At 37.6% G+C, this 19,886-nt stretch overlaps 1 protein-coding gene across 3 annotated transcripts; it reads left to right on the top strand.

Annotated features, from left to right (window-relative positions):
• Positions 1 to 701: 701 nt before the first annotated feature.
• On the top strand, positions 702 to 19,861 carry LOC124392686 (solute carrier family 22 member 4-like). 3 transcript variants are annotated; one of them, XM_046859855.1, is made up of 11 exons: positions 702 to 812; positions 1,199 to 1,560; positions 6,693 to 6,796; positions 8,048 to 8,202; positions 10,070 to 10,241; positions 10,417 to 10,558; positions 10,719 to 10,804; positions 11,039 to 11,253; positions 13,599 to 13,781; positions 16,663 to 16,798; positions 18,803 to 19,861. In XM_046859855.1, exons 2-11 carry the CDS (start codon positions 1,225 to 1,227, stop codon positions 18,870 to 18,872), a joined length of 1,599 nt encoding a protein of 532 aa, XP_046715811.1. In that variant the 5' UTR covers positions 702 to 812; positions 1,199 to 1,224; the 3' UTR covers positions 18,873 to 19,861. The 3 variants fall into 3 exon arrangements, with proteins under 3 accessions (XP_046715811.1, XP_046715813.1, XP_046715812.1); XM_046859857.1 differs by lacking the exon at positions 702 to 812 and adding an exon at positions 902 to 934; XM_046859856.1 differs by lacking the exon at positions 702 to 812 and having other exon boundaries at positions 1,035 to 1,560.
• The last annotated feature ends 25 nt before the right edge of the window (positions 19,862 to 19,886 follow it).

Below are 19,886 nucleotides of genomic sequence, written 5' to 3'. Positions count from 1 at the left end.
GTCCCACACATCATGATGCGGCCACCATCATACTTCACTTTTGTAAAGGTATTGGAAAGTGCCTGATTTCTTTTAGACGTAACATTTAGAATTAAGGCCAAAGAGTTTAATCTTGTTTTCATCAGACTAGAGAATCTTGTTCCACACCGTCTGAGAGTCATTCAGGTGCCTTTTAGCAAACTCCAAGCAGGTTTCCATGAGTTTTGCACCGAGGAGAAGCTTTCTTCTAGCCACTTTGCCATAAAGCCCAGATTGGAACATTGTCTCATTTCCATCAGGATCTCCGAAGCTTAATCAAAGTAAGCATTGTGTTCTTGGTCACCTCTCTTAGTAAAGCACTTTTCCTCTATTTGCTTAGTCTAGATGACCAACTCTTTGAAGTGTGCAGGTTGTGCCACTGTGCTCATCAGCAATTTTATTTTCAGTTTTCATGTGTGTGTGTGTGTGTGTGTGTGTGTGTGTGTGTGTGTGTGTGTGTGTGTACACATACATTTATAGGGGCAAAATGGAAAAGTGTGTGTTAGAGGGTGTTAGAGTGAGAGACTTTGTGTCTCTTTGTTCATGTATGTGTCACGTTTATATCTTTGTGCTTGTGCTGCGTAGGTGTAAGAGCGACTCTTTGTATCTTTGTGCGTTTATGTGTGTGCGAATTCATAGATTCTTGTGTGTGTGTGTGTGTGTGTGTGTGTGTGTGTATACACGGTATTTTACGGTAATCGGTAGTGGGATGGGGAGAGAAGCTGCCTCTCCACTGGTTCAGTTAAAATGAAGACAGTACGGAAGTTCACGTGCACGCGCTCCCGTTAATGACAGTAAGTGTCAGGTCTCTTTTTCTCTGTACAAATTTCAGCTCAGTGAGTTTATTTTAGTTAAACACTGACTACACACACTTCTGCTCTGTAATGCACTGCATCATGGGCACATAGAATACACGGTGAATTATTGGGATGGTGTTTATTCTAGTGCTTTTTATAATAGAAGGATATTGGTTTTTGATAAATAAAAAAAAATTGCTGTGGAAAAATAAGTAGAGAGAGAGAGAGAGAGAGAGAGAGAGAGATGACAATTCCGCTTTATTATAATGATAATAATAATAATAATGCATTAGTGACTTGTTGTTGTTAATAATAAATTAAACTCTTCGGCTGTGTATATAGAGAGAAGTTATTCATTAATATAGTCCCGTGGTCGCTTTCAGCCTGCAGCCCGGCGCTCTTCAGAGTCATGGCGTCTATGGACTATGAAGAAGTAACGGCGTTTCTTGGAGAATGGGGTCCGTTTCAGCTCGGCATCTTCCTGCTGCTCAGCCTCAGCATCGTGCCCAACGGATACGCCGGCATGGCCATGGTCTTCCTCGGCGATACGCCGGACTTCCGTTGCCTGTCGCCGCACCTGAACGCGAGCCGTGCGGAAGCGGAGGGCGGCGCGCGCGCCTCCACAACCACCAACGTCACTGGCACCTTGGACGGCTGCGTTGAGCGCGTGAACGGTAGCAGCGGGCCGTGCGCGAGCGGCTGGGAGTACAGCGCCGAGCGCTACCACAACACTATAGTCACCGAGGTAAGGTGCTCGCGCTCGCGCTCGCGCTTGCGCTCCTTACCACACACACACCTTTCTTCCTTGCTTTCTTTATGTCTGGCTGTTGTTGTTCGTATGTGTCAGTATTAACTAATATTGCCTTCATTCACAAGTTATATATGAGCCAGGTCTACAGATCCAAAATATATGACGATAAGAGATCCAAGGTATCAACTGCATATGATGATACAAGATCCAAGAGATCCATAAAATATAATAATAAGATCCAAGAGAGTAATTTGATGATGATTATGTGGCATTGATATAAAATATATATGATCATAATGTCCTTACCTGGGATATCGTGGATATCATTTTAAGTTAATAATTAATTCATTTAACTTTCAGACCAAATTATTATTCAAGCAATTCCAGATTCTTTGGATGCTTTTTAAATTGCATTTTGCATCATCAAAAAAAAAACCTTTCTATCTTAATATCAGGCAATAAATTTGATGTGTATGAATATTGAGTAAATTGGTACATAAGGCATAAATAATAATAAAAACAATTAGTACTTAAATTATAATATAATCGATTATAAAATACATCAAATATTATAAACATGAATGGAAGTGGAAATTTAATTAAATATATTATATTGAAGAGCAAACTGGAAAATCCCCAGTGTTCAATTAACCCAATTTTGTGGGTAGAAGAGGGCCATTTCGAAAAAAGTTCCACTTGCTGCAATAAACAACAACAACAACAATAGCATGGTATGCACTGTTTCATTTGTTGCATAATACTATTTTTTGCTGCAATTACATTTTATGTCTGTTAATAAGTGTTTAAATCTCTTCCGTACATTTCTGTGCACTTTAATGGTACGACCTGATGAACCTGCTGAGTGTGTGGAAGACAAAGTAGTTTGATTATGGTCTTGTTGAGCCACAACAACCAAATTCTTCTGGGGGGTGGGGGGAGGGTTGGGGGTCTGTAACACTTCCAAGCTGTTCTGAAAATTTTATTTTAAAATCTATTTGCAAATCTGAAATGCACAGGAATCTGCTGAACTGTTGAACTGTTAATTCTCTTTCACCATCCTCCTGACTGTGTGAAATAAAAGGCGAATTATTATACTCTTAATGCTGTTATTATCTGCGTATAGATTTTAGATCTACTGCCTGATTTGCGATGGTTAACACCCATCTGGATGATTTTCTACAACGTTGTATCATGCAAAACAATTTTTATTTATTTTTATTATAAGAATACTTTATTATAAGTATTCCTCAGGTTGTTGTTGCCTAGTAGCATATTTAATTAAAGTGCATGTGTAAAAAAAATCAAAGATGACAAAAGACAATAAAATGAGATTTGCATAACCTGGAGCATGCAACATGACAGCATGGAAGACAAACATTATCCAGGGCAACTTACATTTATCGTACTCATACATCTGAGCAGCGATGGGGTGAAGGGTCTCGCTCAGGGGCCCAGGAGTGGCAGCTTGGTGTGGCTGGTATTTGAACTCATGACCTTCAAATACAAGCTCTAATGCCTTAACCACTAAGCTACCACCTCTCAATGTTTGCTGTGTCTGTATATGTTAAAATGTCCATCAGACTGGAGCCATTATTGGTAAAACAAACACACGCACAAAACAAACATGATAAGACTTAGAAAAGAAACACCTTAATAAATAGACAAAATAGGGGCTAAACATAGAAGAGGTGCAAACATTTAGAGAACAAACCAGAGCCTGGACTAGAGCCAAGACAAAAGCAAGTAGCAAGGAAAAAAAACATCAAGTGTATCATAGAGTCATTGTTGGTTTAAATTTTAGAGCTGCCAGAGCCCTCTGTCAAAAAAGACAAGGGAGGGATGACATATGCACTTCTTTCTCCTCTGTTAATCAGAGCAATATCATCGGCACATCATGACTGCAGAAGAATGCATAAAGCGCTATCCCCTGAGTGTCTTATGCTGCCCTGTGATGCAGTGTGAGAAGCAGTTTGAAAAGTTTAACTTGGCTGGTATATAACCTTGGAGAAAGCATGTGTTAGCGTTCACCAGTTGGTAGCTGAGAGCTGGCTAGCTGATCAGTGGGAACTTGCAGGTGATCCAATTGGGCAGGAAATAGGGGCACATGGCAAAACAAAGGCACATGTAGAACAAAGAGCAAGACCAACCTGCACCCACAAGCAAATTGGGAAGGGATACTCATTTGAGAATAAATTCTAGGTTTCTGCAAGATAGATAATTAATTTTGAACATCACTTTTAAGACCTTCAACGATACCCTGCATCAACTGTAGGAACTACATCAATTGTAAGAAATTTGAAAGACACTTTTCCTCAAAACAAATTAGAACAAGCATACGGTTGTATACTTAAGTGATTAAAAGCTTCCCTTTGTCCACTATAAATACAACTCAATGCATTCAGTCCTTGTCACGCAACCATTTGCCACAGAGCCCTCTGCTCTAGCAGGTGTACAATTATTCGTTAGGCAGATACCTGATTTAAGATGATAATTGCAAACGAGGAGTTCATACATGTTTAACAAGAATTCAGGTGGATCCTTTGTATGAAGCGTGTTCAGTTGCTGTAGTGAGCTATTGCTATTATTAAACAACGTTTGGTATTTGACTGAAAATGTGCAACATGTAACGCAATGACCTCGTAAGCATCTTTACACAACTGGCTTGTGAAACTCTGTGACTGCAATGACAGCATTTCAAAACACAGGGTGGGAAGCATGAGAAGAAGCAAAGCTGGCACAACCAGCAGTTGTGATGCTCCATTGTTGTCTTCCTCGCATTCCTCACATTCTGAAATGCCGCCCCAAGTACAGTATCATATGAACTTTACAGCACCGTGAACCTCAGCAGCACAGACACACCTGTCCTAGTCTTACGATTTGAAGGAAACAGAGCGTTTCCTTTCACAAATCTGATTACTTCATACAAGCATTATGTTATAAAATATAGATGCTCTTAACAATCCTGTACACCCTATAACTTACTAGAAAACCAGGTGCGCTACATCGAACCCCATTACAGGTAGTATAATATTGTACAATTTATATATGCTCATTAATCTGCATCACTAATTATATACTGTCAAAGTAACATAAATATGTAACCAACCAAACTATGAACTTAGCTGAGTAGAAATGGTGTATTATGAATGTTTGCTTGAAGTTTATACATCCATAGTGTCATATTAAGCAGGAACCCAATTTTTGGTTTCCAGAATGTTCAGGGAAGGCTAATGTTTGGTTAAAAAAAAAAAACCTACAGGGAATGTCTATAAAACGTTATTATTTGGTTTATAAAAATAATCCTATCAATGCACAAACATTAAACACAAGCACGAGAAACAAAACACAAAAAAGACTAAATAGATGAACAAATTAAACATAACCTGAACGTGAGCAAAGACAACCACATTGACAAACATGAGACACAGAGTGTGGCGTATCTTTATATTAGTTCTTTTCAGTGTGAAGTTTTGGGTGCAAGAACAAACATTTAACATGGTGTTTGGCAGTAATTATTATTATTATTTTTGTGGGAAGCATAGTCCTGTGGCATGAATCTGGCAAACAGATAACTGTTGTTCTGTTTGTGACTTTATAAGTTACAAACAACTTACATTGGTGGAGGTTTGGTTTGTGGTCCATGCTAGGCGTAATTACAGTGTAATTTTAGTCATACTGAGTTTTTTCATAGTAATTCACCAGCACAAATCAACTGAAAGAACTGTGAATGTTTCCAATGGTTTTGCCTAATTTCTACTGTCGCTTTGCCTTCACAGTGTTTGCAAAAACACCCAATTATGCTAAGTAGCTCAATTGTTAGCAGTGGTGGACAGTAAGGAAGTACTGTAATGTAATTCGTTACTGTAATTAAGTAGCTTTTTTGCGTATCTGTACTTTACTGAAGTAATTCCGTTTCTTCACAACATTTTAAAGTAAATTATTCTACCTTTTGTGAAATCAGTTTTTGACCAATTAATATCATTCTTGAAATTATGTGCTTAGAGTAACATTAGAGGTTTTTTTTTTTTTACATAAACAGAGTTGATTAAGCAAGATAATTGTATATTATATATACTGAACAAAATGATAAACACAACAGTTTTGTTTTTGCCCCATTTTTCATGAGCTGAACTCAAAAATCTAAGACTTTTTCTATGTACACAAAAGGCCTATTTCTCTCAAATATTGTTCACAAATCTGTGTAAATCTGTGTTAGTGAGCACTTCTCCTTTGCCAAGATAATCTATCCACCTTACAGGTCAGATGCTGATTAGACAGCATGATTATTGCACAGGTGTGCTTTAGGCTGGCCACAATAAAAGGCAGTTTTATCACAGCACAATGCCACAGATGTTTTGAGGGAGCACGCAATTGGCATGCTGACTGAATGTCCACCAGAGCTGTGAATTGAATGTATATTTCTCTACCATAAGCCGTTTTCAAAGGCGTTTCAGAGAATTTGGCAGTACATCCAACCGGCCTCACAACCGCAGACCACACCAGCCCAGGACCTCCACATCCAGCATCTTCACCTCCAAGGTTGTCTGAGACCAGCCACCCGGACAGCTGCTGCAACAATCGGTTTGCATAACCAAATAATTTCTGTTTAAACTGTCAGAAACCATCTCAGGGAAGCTCATCTGCATGCTGGTTGTCCTCATCGTCCCCCCCCCCCCATTACAGTAAAACTGCACATTTTAGAGTGGCCTTTTATTGTGACCAGCCTAAGGAACACCTATGCAATAATCATGCCGTCTAATCAGCATCTTAATATGCCACACCTGTGAGGTGGATGGATTCTCTCAACAAAGCAGAAGTGCTCACTAACACAGATTTAGACAGATTTGTGAACAATATTTGAGTGAAATAGGCCTTTTGTGTAAATAGAAAAAGTCTTAGATCTTTGATCCATATCTTAGATCAAAAGTGTTGCGTCTATAATTTTGTTCAGTGTATAATACATAATAGATTTATTGTCAAATCCCATACATTTCGAATTGAAAAGATTGGATGAGTTTCATTATCTTGTAAATATATAAATAAATATAAATGCGAATAGGATTTTTCTTCAGGTGATCTGTTAAAACTGACCCTGAATGGCTGTGTCTCTGTATTTATCCTTACAGTGGAACCTGGTTTGCGGAGATGCCTGGAAGGTTCCCTTCACATTGTCCATCTTCTTTGTGGGAGTGCTGAGTGGGTCGTTCATATCCGGAGAACTGTCTGACAGGTACAAAGAAAGATATGGTATAAAAATGCATCATTTCAAAAGGGTGTAATTTTAAGGCACAGGATTTGGAAAACATAATAAAGGAAGATGGCAAGTGAGAAGTGTAGTCAGGCAAGCTAGGCAAAGGTCAAACTTTGCTCAGAGGACGCTGAGCTTACATAGACAATGATATCAGCAAGGCTTTGAGTTAATATGCATTATATTGCACTTTAACTCAATAAGGTCTCCATAACCCCATCAATCATTAACATTTGTGGCATTTGGCAGACGCCCCTTATCCCAAGCTACTTACAATTATGTCAGTTATACACCTGAGCAGTTAAGGGGTTAAGGGCCTTGTTTAGGAGCCCAGCAGTGTCAGCTTGATGTTGCTGGGATTTGAACTCACATACTTCCAATTAGAAGTCCAACACCTTTTGCTGTTTACAAAGTAGAAGCTGTAAAGATGCAAAAAGTAATGCATTTCAATAACTAATAGATCACCATACTATTTCTTCTACTAGCTGAATATGCAAGAATATGCAGGTTGCTGTTTACACGTTAAACTGCCCTTAAACTTTGGAGTTTGCTGTTTTTCTTCTTTTCGCGATACTGGGGAATTTGTTGAAATAAATGTCTAGGGTAAAGAGAGATGCAGTGATTCAGTGCAAAGAGATTAAGTTATTGTTTGTTCCTTCACCATGACAGGACAGTTACTAAAATAAACACCACAGATTGTCATGTTACCTTAAAAAGTCCTGAAGACTTTCCTGTGTTAAGTCAAGGTTAGGGTTTACTGTCAGAAAGTGCAGACACTGGAGACTCCTTACAAAATTCCCAAAAAAGCATCTCATTACAGAGGAAAACATCACAGTTTTAAACTTAAACATAAATTAACCACTTACAGACTTTTTTTGTGCATTTGCCAGGGAAGGTGTTTTTATCGAATATAAATCCGCCCTTTTCTAATCAGAAAAGAGAATTCAGCACTATTATGGTATAATGAATTTTAGTTTATTTGTGGAAAAATGACAGGAATTTATTTTTTACATTTTTATTTAGTGGGCTAAATAACTAAAATACATCATCCCTAACAATCTCAAAGTTTTATATCTCAGGCTTTTGAGTGTAATGCTGATGTAATAAACCAGGGGCAGTTAAATACAGTACATTTTGTTATTCTATTACAATTCTTAAACCAGACCAAAGACTAGAAATTCACTGCAATCAAAGAAGGTTCATGAGTAGGTCTTTGATGATGTCTCGCTGCAGGTTTGGACGTAAGACGGTCCTGTTTGCCACCATGGCCACTCAGCTGATCTGCAGTCTGCTTCAGTGCGTCTCAGTCAACTGGGAGATGTTCATCGTTTTCTTCTGCCTCACTGGCTTCGGACAGAACTCCAACTACATGGCGGCCTTTGTGTTAGGCAAGTGGAGAGGCAACCATGTTATTACTATCTTTATTTAATATTTTTTTAAGCAACTTCCACTTCAACATATAGTCGATGAGTCAAGAGTCATAGAAGTCTATATTCACAGAATTTTGCTTGGTATATTGTCTTCCCTCAAATCACATCCAGTTCCTCAGTGATATCATGCAGACTCATGCAAATATCATGCAAACGTGCTGCGTTTTAGCACACACTGTGACTTATTGTAATCTAGAGACAAATAACAGATCTTCACATTATAGCTGATTGCTGCAAAATTGGGCACAGTGGAAGATTGTTAGTGTTACACCTTTTGAACAAGGCTGACAATGTGCAAAAATTTAAAGGAGTACTTCAGCTGATAATAGAATTAACACGGTTTTCCATAAACACAAAAGTGTTTTAAATCTTTCAGTGTCCTCTGATAATTCTAATCTAGCTCACAGAGTGCTACAATTATGAGAGAAAAAGTTTCTTCTAGTTTTCTAAGGCCTGGGCCACACTACATGATCTAAAACATTCGAACTGATAAATATGAAACATATTGTATATTATAAAATATGTAGCTGAGTTCTGGATTGTACTTCAATCATTAAACTACAAGACTGACTTTGATTAAAAAAACAACATAATTTTAGATTAGGTTTAGAAACTTTTACTTTTGATAATTAAGTCCATTTAAAAGAAGAAATGTAAAAGGAGGAGTTTTTACTAAAGTAATATTTAACAGGGGATTTAACTTTTCCTAAAGGGACAGGAATGGTGTTCTTTGTACTGCTTATTAGGTTCAGTATTTACCATTCGGATTCAGGGTAGTCGATAATTGCCGATAATTCCTAACGAACCAATCCTACCTGCCTCAGCGTGCCAGTTTTAATAAATTAACGCTAATTAATTTAACGGCACTCATTTTATTAACGTGCGATTAACACAGCATTCATTTCTTTTTGACCATTTTTATAAAAAATATTTATAAATAAATATAAAAGAGGCTAAAGCCAACATACATTTATTTGCGGTGTCCTTTCTTTCGTTTATATATTAGTATTAGGATATATAAAGATCCTCCACCAAAAAATAATCTTTAATCAGTAAACATTTGGTTTTTATTGATGCGGCAAGTCTCAAATCAGCACCAAAATCTGACATGATGCACACAATTCACTCTCTGGGGTTCGACAAATGCACCGGCGCGCTTTGTGGCATTTCTTTCCCTTATAGCGCTGAAACGAACTTAAATGACACTGTCTTCGATCGTACAGATAAGAGCAATACATCATTCGAATCTGTAAAGGGGTCTACTTTTATTTGTACACTCATAATAACAAAAACGTTGTGCTTTTGTTAAATACAGGGGGCGCTCTCTGCCATCTCTGTCATCTCTCTTCAGAGACACATAAATAAAACAACCTGAATGTCAGTAAATATTTGTTTCACAGACATAATAAATATATGGATTGAAAGCTTGAATTGTCTACTTATTCATACAAATATTCACATTGCATACAAATATTCTCTGATTATTTAATACGTATAAAAGTTAGAAGAGGTACAGTTTCTCCGGTATCACCTCATTAACCGTCCGTGTGGAAACAGCAAAGGTTCTGTTTGGTGTTCTGATGATTTATGTAATTTAAAACACCATAATTACTTTCAGACATTTACAAGAATATTTAGTCTTCATGCTCTATGTTAAGTACAGTATATATAAATCCTTTTATGGAACTAGACAACAATATTTTGGGAGTGAGTACACTCTGATAGTGATGTGGACAAATCCAAGGTCGAATGTAACTAATTTGATTCTTTCTGGTTTTTGTTATAAAGACTTCAGTACTGTTTTTTTTTCTTTCCTCTTTCCCAGGCTCGGAGCTGCTGGGGAAGAATTTGCGCCTGGCCTTTTCTGTGATGGGTGTATGTGTGTTCTATGCAGTGGGTTATGCTCTACTTCCCTTATTTGCCTATTTTTTGAGGAGTTGGAGGATCCTGCTCATGACCCTGTCTCTGCCCGCACTGCTCTACATTCCCCTCTGGTGGTAGGATGACAGCAAAGCCACAGCAGCACCCATTTTAAATATTCTAAATTATGCTATATATAAAACTCAGACTCTGTTATGGATACAGATACTCATTTTATTCACAAACTTTCCTGGAAGCATCTCAATTTCACACAACTTGTCTAATCTATTCTTTTGTTTCATTATTATAAAGGTTTATTCCAGAGTCCCCACGCTGGCTGCTGTCTAAAGGCCGTGTCCAGGAAGCAGAGGACATCATTAGAGCCGCTGCGAGGAAAAATGGTATCACTCCACCTGAGGTTATATTCAAGGATTCAGAATTGATTAAGTCTGAGGTGAAGTCAGAAGTGTGATCATTTTTTAAATGTACAGCAAAGATTAATCATATGAATGCTAATGTAGTTTCTCTCTCGCTCTCTCTCTCTCTCTCTCTCTCTCTCTCTCTCTCTCTCTCTCTCTCTCTCTGTTTGTGTGTGTGTGTTTGTGTGTCTGAAGTCTGCAAATTCTATCTCGTACACATACTTAGACCTCATCAGAACTCAGAAAATAAGGAGCATCACACTTTTGAACAGTGTTGTATGGTAAAATCATTATTCTATTACAGTTATCATTAATATTTAATAAAATGTAATAAATAAATAAATATATTTATTTGCATATTTTTCCACAGGTGCCTTAACCTTTAGAAGTAGTCATACCCCATACCCTATCTTTATTGACTAACTAGAATTGGACATTATTTAATTTTAGGACTTATCATACTATTGCTACAATAACTGCAGTATCTTATAGTAAATATTGTTTCTTTTTTTCAGGTTCACCATCACCATCAGCTACTTTGGCTTGTGTCTGAGCACTCCTAACATGAACGGAGACCCGTATCTGAACTGCCTGTTCTCGGCTCTAACCGAGGTGGCGGCATACATCATGACGTGGCTCTTGATTAAGGTGGTGCCGAGGCGAGCGCTCATTACAGGCCCGCTGCTGAGCGGTGGCCTCGTCTTGCTGCTTATTCCGGCCGTCCCTCCAGGTCAGAACATTCAATCAACCTACTTTCAATCCTTAACACCATTAACAAAAGCCATTCTACATTAGGCTTCACTTGCTCCATTCTGTAGGGAAGATTTTGAAGTGTGTTTGTGGAGATTTGTGATCAATCAGTGACAAGGGTATTAGTAAAGTTAAGCTCTGATGTAGGTGAGGTGAGGGGGCCTGGGGTGCAGTCAGCGTTCCAAATCATCCCAAAGATGTTCAGCAGGGTTGAGGTCAGAACTTTAAAGCAGGCCACTCAAGACCACTCCAAAACATGTAAAGCATATCTTCATGGACCTGTCGTTTTTTCACAGGGGCATTGTCATGCTGGAACAGGTTTGGGTTTCCTAGTTCATGTGATTTAAAACACCATAATTACTTTCAGACATTTACAAGAATATTTAGTCTTCATGCTCTATGTTAAGTACAGTATATATAAATCCTTTTATGGAACTAGACAACAATATTTTGGGAGTGAGTACACTCTGATAGTGATGTGGACAAATCCAAGGTCGAATGTAACTAATTTGATTCTTTCTGGTTTTTGTTATAAAGACTTCAGTACTGTTTTTTTTTCTTTCCTCTTTCCCAGGCTCGGAGCTGCTGGGGAAGAATTTGCGCCTGGCCTTTTCTGTGATGGGTGTATGTGTGTTCTATGCAGTGGGTTATGCTCTACTTCCCTTATTTGCCTATTTTTTGAGGAGTTGGAGGATCCTGCTCATGACCCTGTCTCTGCCCGCACTGCTCTACATTCCCCTCTGGTGGTAGGATGACAGCAAAGCCACAGCAGCACCCATTTTAAATATTCTAAATTATGCTATATATAAAACTCAGACTCTGTTATGGATACAGATACTCATTTTATTCACAAACTTTCCTGGAAGCATCTCAATTTCACACAACTTGTCTAATCTATTCTTTTGTTTCATTATTATAAAGGTTTATTCCAGAGTCCCCACGCTGGCTGCTGTCTAAAGGCCGTGTCCAGGAAGCAGAGGACATCATTAGAGCCGCTGCGAGGAAAAATGGTATCACTCCACCTGAGGTTATATTCAAGGATTCAGAATTGATTAAGTCTGAGGTGAAGTCAGAAGTGTGATCATTTTTTAAATGTACAGCAAAGATTAATCATATGAATGCTAATGTAGTTTCTCTCTCGCTCTCTCTCTCTCTCTCTCTCTCTCTCTCTCTCTCTCTCTCTCTCTCTCTCTGTTTGTGTGTGTGTGTTTGTGTGTCTGAAGTCTGCAAATTCTATCTCGTACACATACTTAGACCTCATCAGAACTCAGAAAATAAGGAGCATCACACTTTTGAACAGTGTTGTATGGTAAAATCATTATTCTATTACAGTTATCATTAATATTTAATAAAATGTAATAAATAAATAAATATATTTATTTGCATATTTTTCCACAGGTGCCTTAACCTTTAGAAGTAGTCATACCCCATACCCTATCTTTATTGACTAACTAGAATTGGACATTATTTAATTTTAGGACTTATCATACTATTGCTACAATAACTGCAGTATCTTATAGTAAATATTGTTTCTTTTTTTCAGGTTCACCATCACCATCAGCTACTTTGGCTTGTGTCTGAGCACTCTAACATGAACGGAGACCCGATCTGAACTGCCTGTTCTCGGCTCTAACCGAGGTGGCGGCATACATCATGACGTGGCTCTTGATTAAGGTGGTGCCGAGGCGAGCGCTCATTACAGGCCCGCTGCTGAGCGGTGGCCTGCCTTGCTGCTTATTCCGGCCGTCCCTCCAGGTCAGAACATTCAATCAACCTACTTTCAATCCTTAACACCATTAACAAAAGCCATTCTACATTAGGCTTCACTTGCTCCATTCTGTAGGGAAGATTTTGAAGTGTGTTTGTGGAGATTTGTGATCAATCAGTGACAAGGGTATTAGTAAAGTTAAGCTCTGATGTAGGTGAGGTGAGGGGGCCTGGGGTGCAGTCAGCGTTCCAAATCATCCCAAAGATGTTCAGCAGGGTTGAGGTCAGAACTTTAAAGCAGGCCACTCAAGACCACTCCAAAACATGTAAAGCATATCTTCATGGACCTGTCGTTTTTTCACAGGGGCATTGTCATGCTGGAACAGGTTTGGGTTTCCTAGTTCATGTGAAGGAAAAATGTAATACTATTGCATTCAGAGATATCTCATACAATTGTTTGCCTCTAACTTTGTGGTAACAGTTTAGAGGAAGAACCACATATAACCGAAAAAGTCAGGTGTCTCAATACTTTTATCCATATAGTGTATATTAAAAAAGAATGACATGTTAGTATTTTTAATTGAATTCCTGGAGATGAAATCTGTCTTTACATTCCAGATTATGGCAGTGCGACAGTAGCGTTGGCTATGCTGGGGAAGCTGGGGGTCACAGCGGCTTTTGCCGTACTCTACATCTCGACGGCGGAGCAGTTCCCCACAGTGGTGCGTGGGATGGGAATGGGAATCTGCAGCATGTGCTCAAAGATCGGCAGCACCATTTCTCCATTTTTCCCCTACTTCGGTAAATAGCCTTTGTATACATTTATGCATGTCCTTTACACTCATTACTGACTGAGCTACAGTGAAGCTTTAGTGGGTGCTAATTCTCTATTTTGAGCAAGAGTTATTAAAATGACAAATATAAACAAATGGTCCGCTGACTTGCTTGCTGTTCTACACAATGTGCAGTCATGGGGCAGTGTGCAAACTGCTCTATTTGGCTTTGTCGTTTTATACCTACACCTAGTGGACTGAAAACTGCAACAAAAGTAAATGAGGGTAATGCGTTTTGTATGCTAATTTTGGCTAGTAAGGTAACTAGTAGTCAACTAGATTATTTTATTTTAAATACCTGAAAATCTAATGTCATTTTATATAAACAAAGCTTAATTGTTTATGTGCAGACAGTGATGTACAGAGCCATTTTTATTCTAAGATATATTGCAAAAACTGAGAGAAGGAGAAGATGATTTATGCGGATAATCTATTTACACCAGAAATATGCGTGCATCACAGGCCCAGTTTCCTCTCTCAAAACCTGACAAACTTTTAGATAATTCAATGCTCATTTGCAGTTGTGGGCGGTCAGAGTCAGCAAAGCCTTTTCTGCTGGCCCAAACACTATCAGAAGCACTGACCTACATTTACAACCTAAAATCTACTATTTGTTCCATGAAATTATATTAATTTATTCCCAACAGTTTATTCTCTTCATTTTCGTAGCGTTTCTCTTGGCTGCACTGCTTCCAGTACATGTATGTGGATGTTAGATTTTTTGTCCAATCAGATTTTAGCCTGCAAAGTCAATACTGCTGGCTATTTGACCATAGAGAATATTAGCAACGGGTCTGTTTCTTTAACCAATCAGATTTCAAATTCGCCTCCAGAATTTTCCCGTCCTCTGATTGGTTGGTCAGAGAATTCATCAGAGAATACATCAGAGTTAGACTTTTTTTTACACCTGGCAGGGAGAGAAATTGATTTGGTCTTGGACATACTTAAAAATAAATTTTCAAGAAAAGCTAGACATCGTGAGGCGAGGTTGGCTAACTCCGGAGCTCAGTTGTGGTGGTAGTGTAGAGGTTTGGAGTTGTCTTAACTGGGTTTCTTGCTTTAGTAAAATGGTATTCACCCTCCATATGTGAAGTATAGTATTGGTGGTTTCTATAATCGCAACGTGATATAGGTGGTATTAAGTGGTGGAGGAGGTGGAGGATTAAGAGGTCCCCACTGAAGGCCCAGGTACCAAATGCACGACCCACCACTGCTCATTTGTATCAGGGTTTCTGTGTTGTATTTGAGATGATTGGGAGTTTTTATGGTACCTGGCCTCCCTGGCTAATATTACCTCTGCTTTGTGTATTTGTTATATGAAACACCTTTAAACAAATGTATGCCTAAAACCAGCTAAATAAAGCTGCTAAACTCTCAAGTGTTCATTACTTTTACAGTGATTGATCTATAATAAATAGACATTCAGTGTCACACAGATTAGGATGGTTCCCTTTTAAGTCTGGTTCCTCTCAAGGGTACTTTTTTCCTCTTTTTTCATTTTTTGCACAAGACTTCGTGGTTTTCATATAAATATGATTATAATCTGAATACAAAAGGTTATCAGATTAAATCTAGTATGAGACAAAACGAGCTTGTCTGTAAAAAAAAAAAACAAAAAAACCCTAACAATAACCCATTACAATGTGATGTCTTAGATTGTTGCAATTGTAAACCATGACTGCTTATTATTTCCTACTGAAAATTATTCTTGTGGGCTGTTTTTACCTGCAGTAAGTTGAAAATCACTCCCCAGTGTAATTTATCTATGAAGGGCTTCTATCTCCTTGGTTTTTTAAACATACTGAGGTCTAAAATTTCAGCTGACCTGACACACAGCACTTAGTGGTAATTTGAGATGTCTTTTCTTGAACAAAAGGAAGCACGTTGCACATTCAGCGCACTCGCGCTGAGGTTCATGAGGTAATGCATTAGGAGCGTGTATCGTTTACATCTCCATCGGTCAATGGTTCTGCATGTAGTCATGGGCTCAAAACGCAATGGATGCTTAGAGCCTTTGTATCTCTTACACTTATTATCATTTTGGCAGACGCTTATATTGAAAGCAACAAAACTGAATTCAAGTTTGTGTATTAGACAGTTAAGTGTTGTTTGGGAAATAGCTTACCTTTATGATTGAACATAATATTTACATTTATGGTATTTGGCGGATGCTCTTATTCAGAGTGACTTATAGGATCTTATTAAAGCGTGGCAGTGGCAGATTGATGGTGCTGTGATTTGAGCTCATGGCCTTCCGATCAGTCCCATGGTTTTCCAATTCACATACTATGAGTTCAATTTAACTGAGTGATTCATAAGCTTCAAGTTCTCACCAAAAATGGTTCTTACTTTGCATTACCTTCACATTGGATTTAAAATACAACAGCAGTTTCAAAAATTGGCAGGAACTTAAAGTACCAGTCCAACTTATAGAGTCTTCGCCTTTTTCTTGTGTCATCTCTGACAGTTACTCCTTGTGTCTGTGGCCTAAGGGTTGTTCTAAATCTACATTTGACAATGAAAAATGTATAAAATTGGATTGAACTTCATCAAATTGAAAAGGAGGCTAACATTTATTTGTCTACTTTTTACTATAACAGTGTCCGAAAATACTTTTATGTATTGATATGTATTGTTTTATTGTTTTGATCTTGGTGATCTCCTGAGCACTGCTAATGATTCCAAGACTCCTGTATAGTTGTGGTTGCTGTGCTGGCAGAAACTCAGCCTCTGAGCTCTATTTTTATTCACTCTCTCCTGCTATAGAGCTCCTGGTTTTGCATAACAAGAAGCTAAAATTATCTGGCAAACGGAAAACTAAAAGTGCTGATTTTTTTTTTTTTTTTCAGGTCATTATGATCAAGTTCTGCCCTACATTCTGATGGGAGTACTGACAGTAATTGCCGGACTCCTGAGCATTCTGATGCCAGAGACGCGAGGCGTTCCCCTCCCCGAGGCCCTCTCACAAGTACAGAGTCTAAACTGGTATGTCTCTTTTTTCTACACTGCTGTAGACCAGTACAATCAGCCTTAGGTGCAGCTCCTTCAGCTGTAATTATTACCTGTAGAAGAAAAGAACTCTTTCTTGTGCCAATCTGACGTCCATATATCAAACCTCCAATTAAACTCCTGTTTATTTCACACGGAAATATCAAAGGACGGAAATGTCAGGCAAACAAGATCTGAATTGCTGATTCCCTCTAGGTTCCTTTATTTTTATACATACATTAACTGTAGATTTTTTAGGTGAAAATTTCCGTTGCATTTATTCTAAACATGGATTCTAGTTCGGTTAGGAGCATGTTAATGTGGGTATACAGCAGCGACAATTAAATTCTAGCATTTAAACCTAGTACACTGATTGAAAAAACTAAAACTACAAATCCTTAAAACCTATATGTACAATTTATCACTTTTACAAAGTGTGGCATTTAAAGAAATGTGAGATGTTTTGGTCTCTGGTGAAAAAGAGTTCAAACATCGTAATCATTGACAAATCGCTGTGGTCGAGGCAGAATATTACTCTCAACAGGTAGCAGCACTCTGCCTGCTGCATGACATGCCTGCATTGTTTCATATAACACACACAGTTTGTAATAATCCATGATAGTTAAGCAGACGGTGTGGAAGCTGTAAGCGAAGAATGGGCTGTCAAAATTAACGCAAATTAATTTTAACGGCATTCATTTCTGTTTGACCTTTTTTAAAAAAAATAAATAAATAAATAAATAAAGAGGCAAAATTAAAACCTTCAACCCAACATACATTTATTTAAAACATCCTTTCTTTACTCAGATATAAAATTTAATAAATAACTCCACCCAAAAAGTTTTTTCAATCAGTAAACATTTGCATTACTGATGGGCCAAATCTCAAATCAGAAAATCCGCCGTGATTTAACCCTCTGTGTGCACACATCAGCATTTAACCCTCTGTGGTCGACAAACTCGTCAAAACTTGTGCTTTTGTAACATAAAGAAAACAGACAGGGGGCGCTCTCTGCCGTCTCTGTCGTCTCCCTTCACAAACGCATAAATAAAACAACCTAAAACTCAGTGAATACTCTCCTCACAGACATAATAAATATATGAATAGAAAGCTTGAAACGTCTGCTTTTAAATAAACCAACTATGCTTTGTGTTAAATTTGGTTTTACTAATACTAAACATACATTTGCGAAAAGCATCCATGCTTTACCATGCCCATGTTGATTAGAGTATTTAAAAACTTGAAGTATTAATTTAAAGTACATTTCGAACAGAAATGAAAAAAAATGTGTGATTAAATTGCGATTAATTGTGAGTTAACTCATGCCAAACATGCAATCAATCGTAACAGCCCTATATATATATATATATATATATATATATATATATATATATATATATATATATATACACAATGCATATATACCTGGATAAAATCTAAAATCAAAATACATAGAAAATAGTGTAATGTCTGATTGCTCATGATCTTTCCTTGTGAAATGTACTGCAATCTTGTGACAGCTTTTGATCCAGCCATGTGAATGATTTCAAGACTTCTAAACTGTGTTTTTTATTTTTTTAATGTTTGGCTTGAAAGTACCCATATTGTAGATTGTATATAATATATACTTTCACTCTCTATAATAACGATGTGGAATGTCCTCATACAAGTACGGTTCTTTAATCACATTTATAGCTGCAATAAAACTCACTACTCACTCATTATCTCTCTGAAGTAAAATGCATTTAAAAAATTCAGACGTGATGAAGACAGTGGTATTTGCAAAAGTTCTGGAGCGTTTCCCATTTCAGAACAGCTTTATTCCTGATAACGGTAATAATGTTAATGTATAATGTTTTCATATCAACAATATCTTATTTATTAGAAGGTTTGGATTATGAGGCGTGTCTGCCATACAGTGCAAATGATTGAGCTGTTTGTATGGAATTGATGTATTAGAACGAGCGCATTTATGTGATAAAAACGTGTGTTCTTACTCAGGTGCTGTGGCTCGTGTAGGAATCGTCAGAAAGCAGAGAAAACACATGAATGTCTGGCAACAAAGATGTGATCTGGAGTGTCCCTGTGTCGTGACGTGCACTTTCTGATACTTGACCGTTATGCAAATCCCATTTTATGTAGTATTTAGTAGGTTTACACTACCATCCATCATCCTGTGATGACCACAATGTTTTTCAATTTCTCTGCATTTTTGTTATGTCAGATTGCACAGTGATCCGTCAGCTGTTTTAGTTCACAGATTTGCACATTTTGAAATATATTCGGATATAATTATGCAAATGTTTTTATAAAAAGAAGATCAGAACACTTTTTATATGTGTATATATTTTTTATTGTGCTGGTGATATAAAAAAAAAAGAGAAATGATTACATAAATAGACTTGTTAATAAAAGGAAGTTGTTGGTCCCAAATTAATGTGACATGGTCCTGTTTATACATATACAACCTCCAATTATAATCAGCCTGAGGTCTATAACTATTTGGCATTTGCATTCACATTTATGGCATTGGGCAGAATAAATTTAAAATGATCTAATTTAAACAAATGAGTAGTTAAGGGCCTTGTTGAAAAGCCCAGCAGCTTTGTTGTGCTGAGGATTTGAAGTCACAACCTTCTGATTAGAGGCCCAAAGTGTCTTAACCACTGATTTTTATTTAAAGAGATCCTTTCTTCCTTCCTTTCACCCTTCCATCCATTCATCCACCCATTAATACATCAATTCATCTATCAAAACAAACGAAATCCTTAATATTATTTTTTTCTTACGGTAGTATATTTTATCATTAAACTTTGCATTTATATCAACATTTAAGGCATTTGGCATAGCAGGCTACAAAGTGCTTTGAAATCCCGATCAATAAATATATTGTATATACTCTGAGGAGCGATGCAAATTGTGAGTCTGCATCGCTGGTGAGTAGGTTGTATTTTATTTACATTTTTTATGTTTTTGTCATGTTATTAGACAAATATTGATTCTGAACTGCTCCAGATGATGTAGGTGCACAGTTGTGGTTGTAGTGTAGAGGTTTTGAGTCTTAACTGGGTTTCTTGCTTTAGTA

The sequence above is a fragment of the Silurus meridionalis genome, chromosome 10 (assembly GCF_014805685.1).
Source record: "Silurus meridionalis isolate SWU-2019-XX chromosome 10, ASM1480568v1, whole genome shotgun sequence".
Classification (NCBI taxonomy): Eukaryota; Metazoa; Chordata; class Actinopteri; order Siluriformes; family Siluridae; genus Silurus; species Silurus meridionalis.
The sequence above is the reverse complement of the archived record's forward strand: the minus strand, read 5'-3'. Positions and strand labels throughout refer to the sequence as shown.

Coding starts and splice junctions, on each gene's coding strand:
- LOC124392686 (XM_046859855.1), top strand. CDS start 1,225: ATGGCGTCTATGGACTATGAAGAAGTAACGGCGTTTCTTGGAGAATGG. Junction 8,203..10,069: donor CATGGCGGCCTTTGTGTTAG/GCAAGTGGAGAG, acceptor CCTCTTTCCCAG/GCTCGGAGCTGCTGGGGAAG. Junction 10,805..11,038: donor CTTTTGAACAGTGTTGTATG/GTAAAATCATTA, acceptor TCTTTTTTTCAG/GTTCACCATCACCATCAGCT.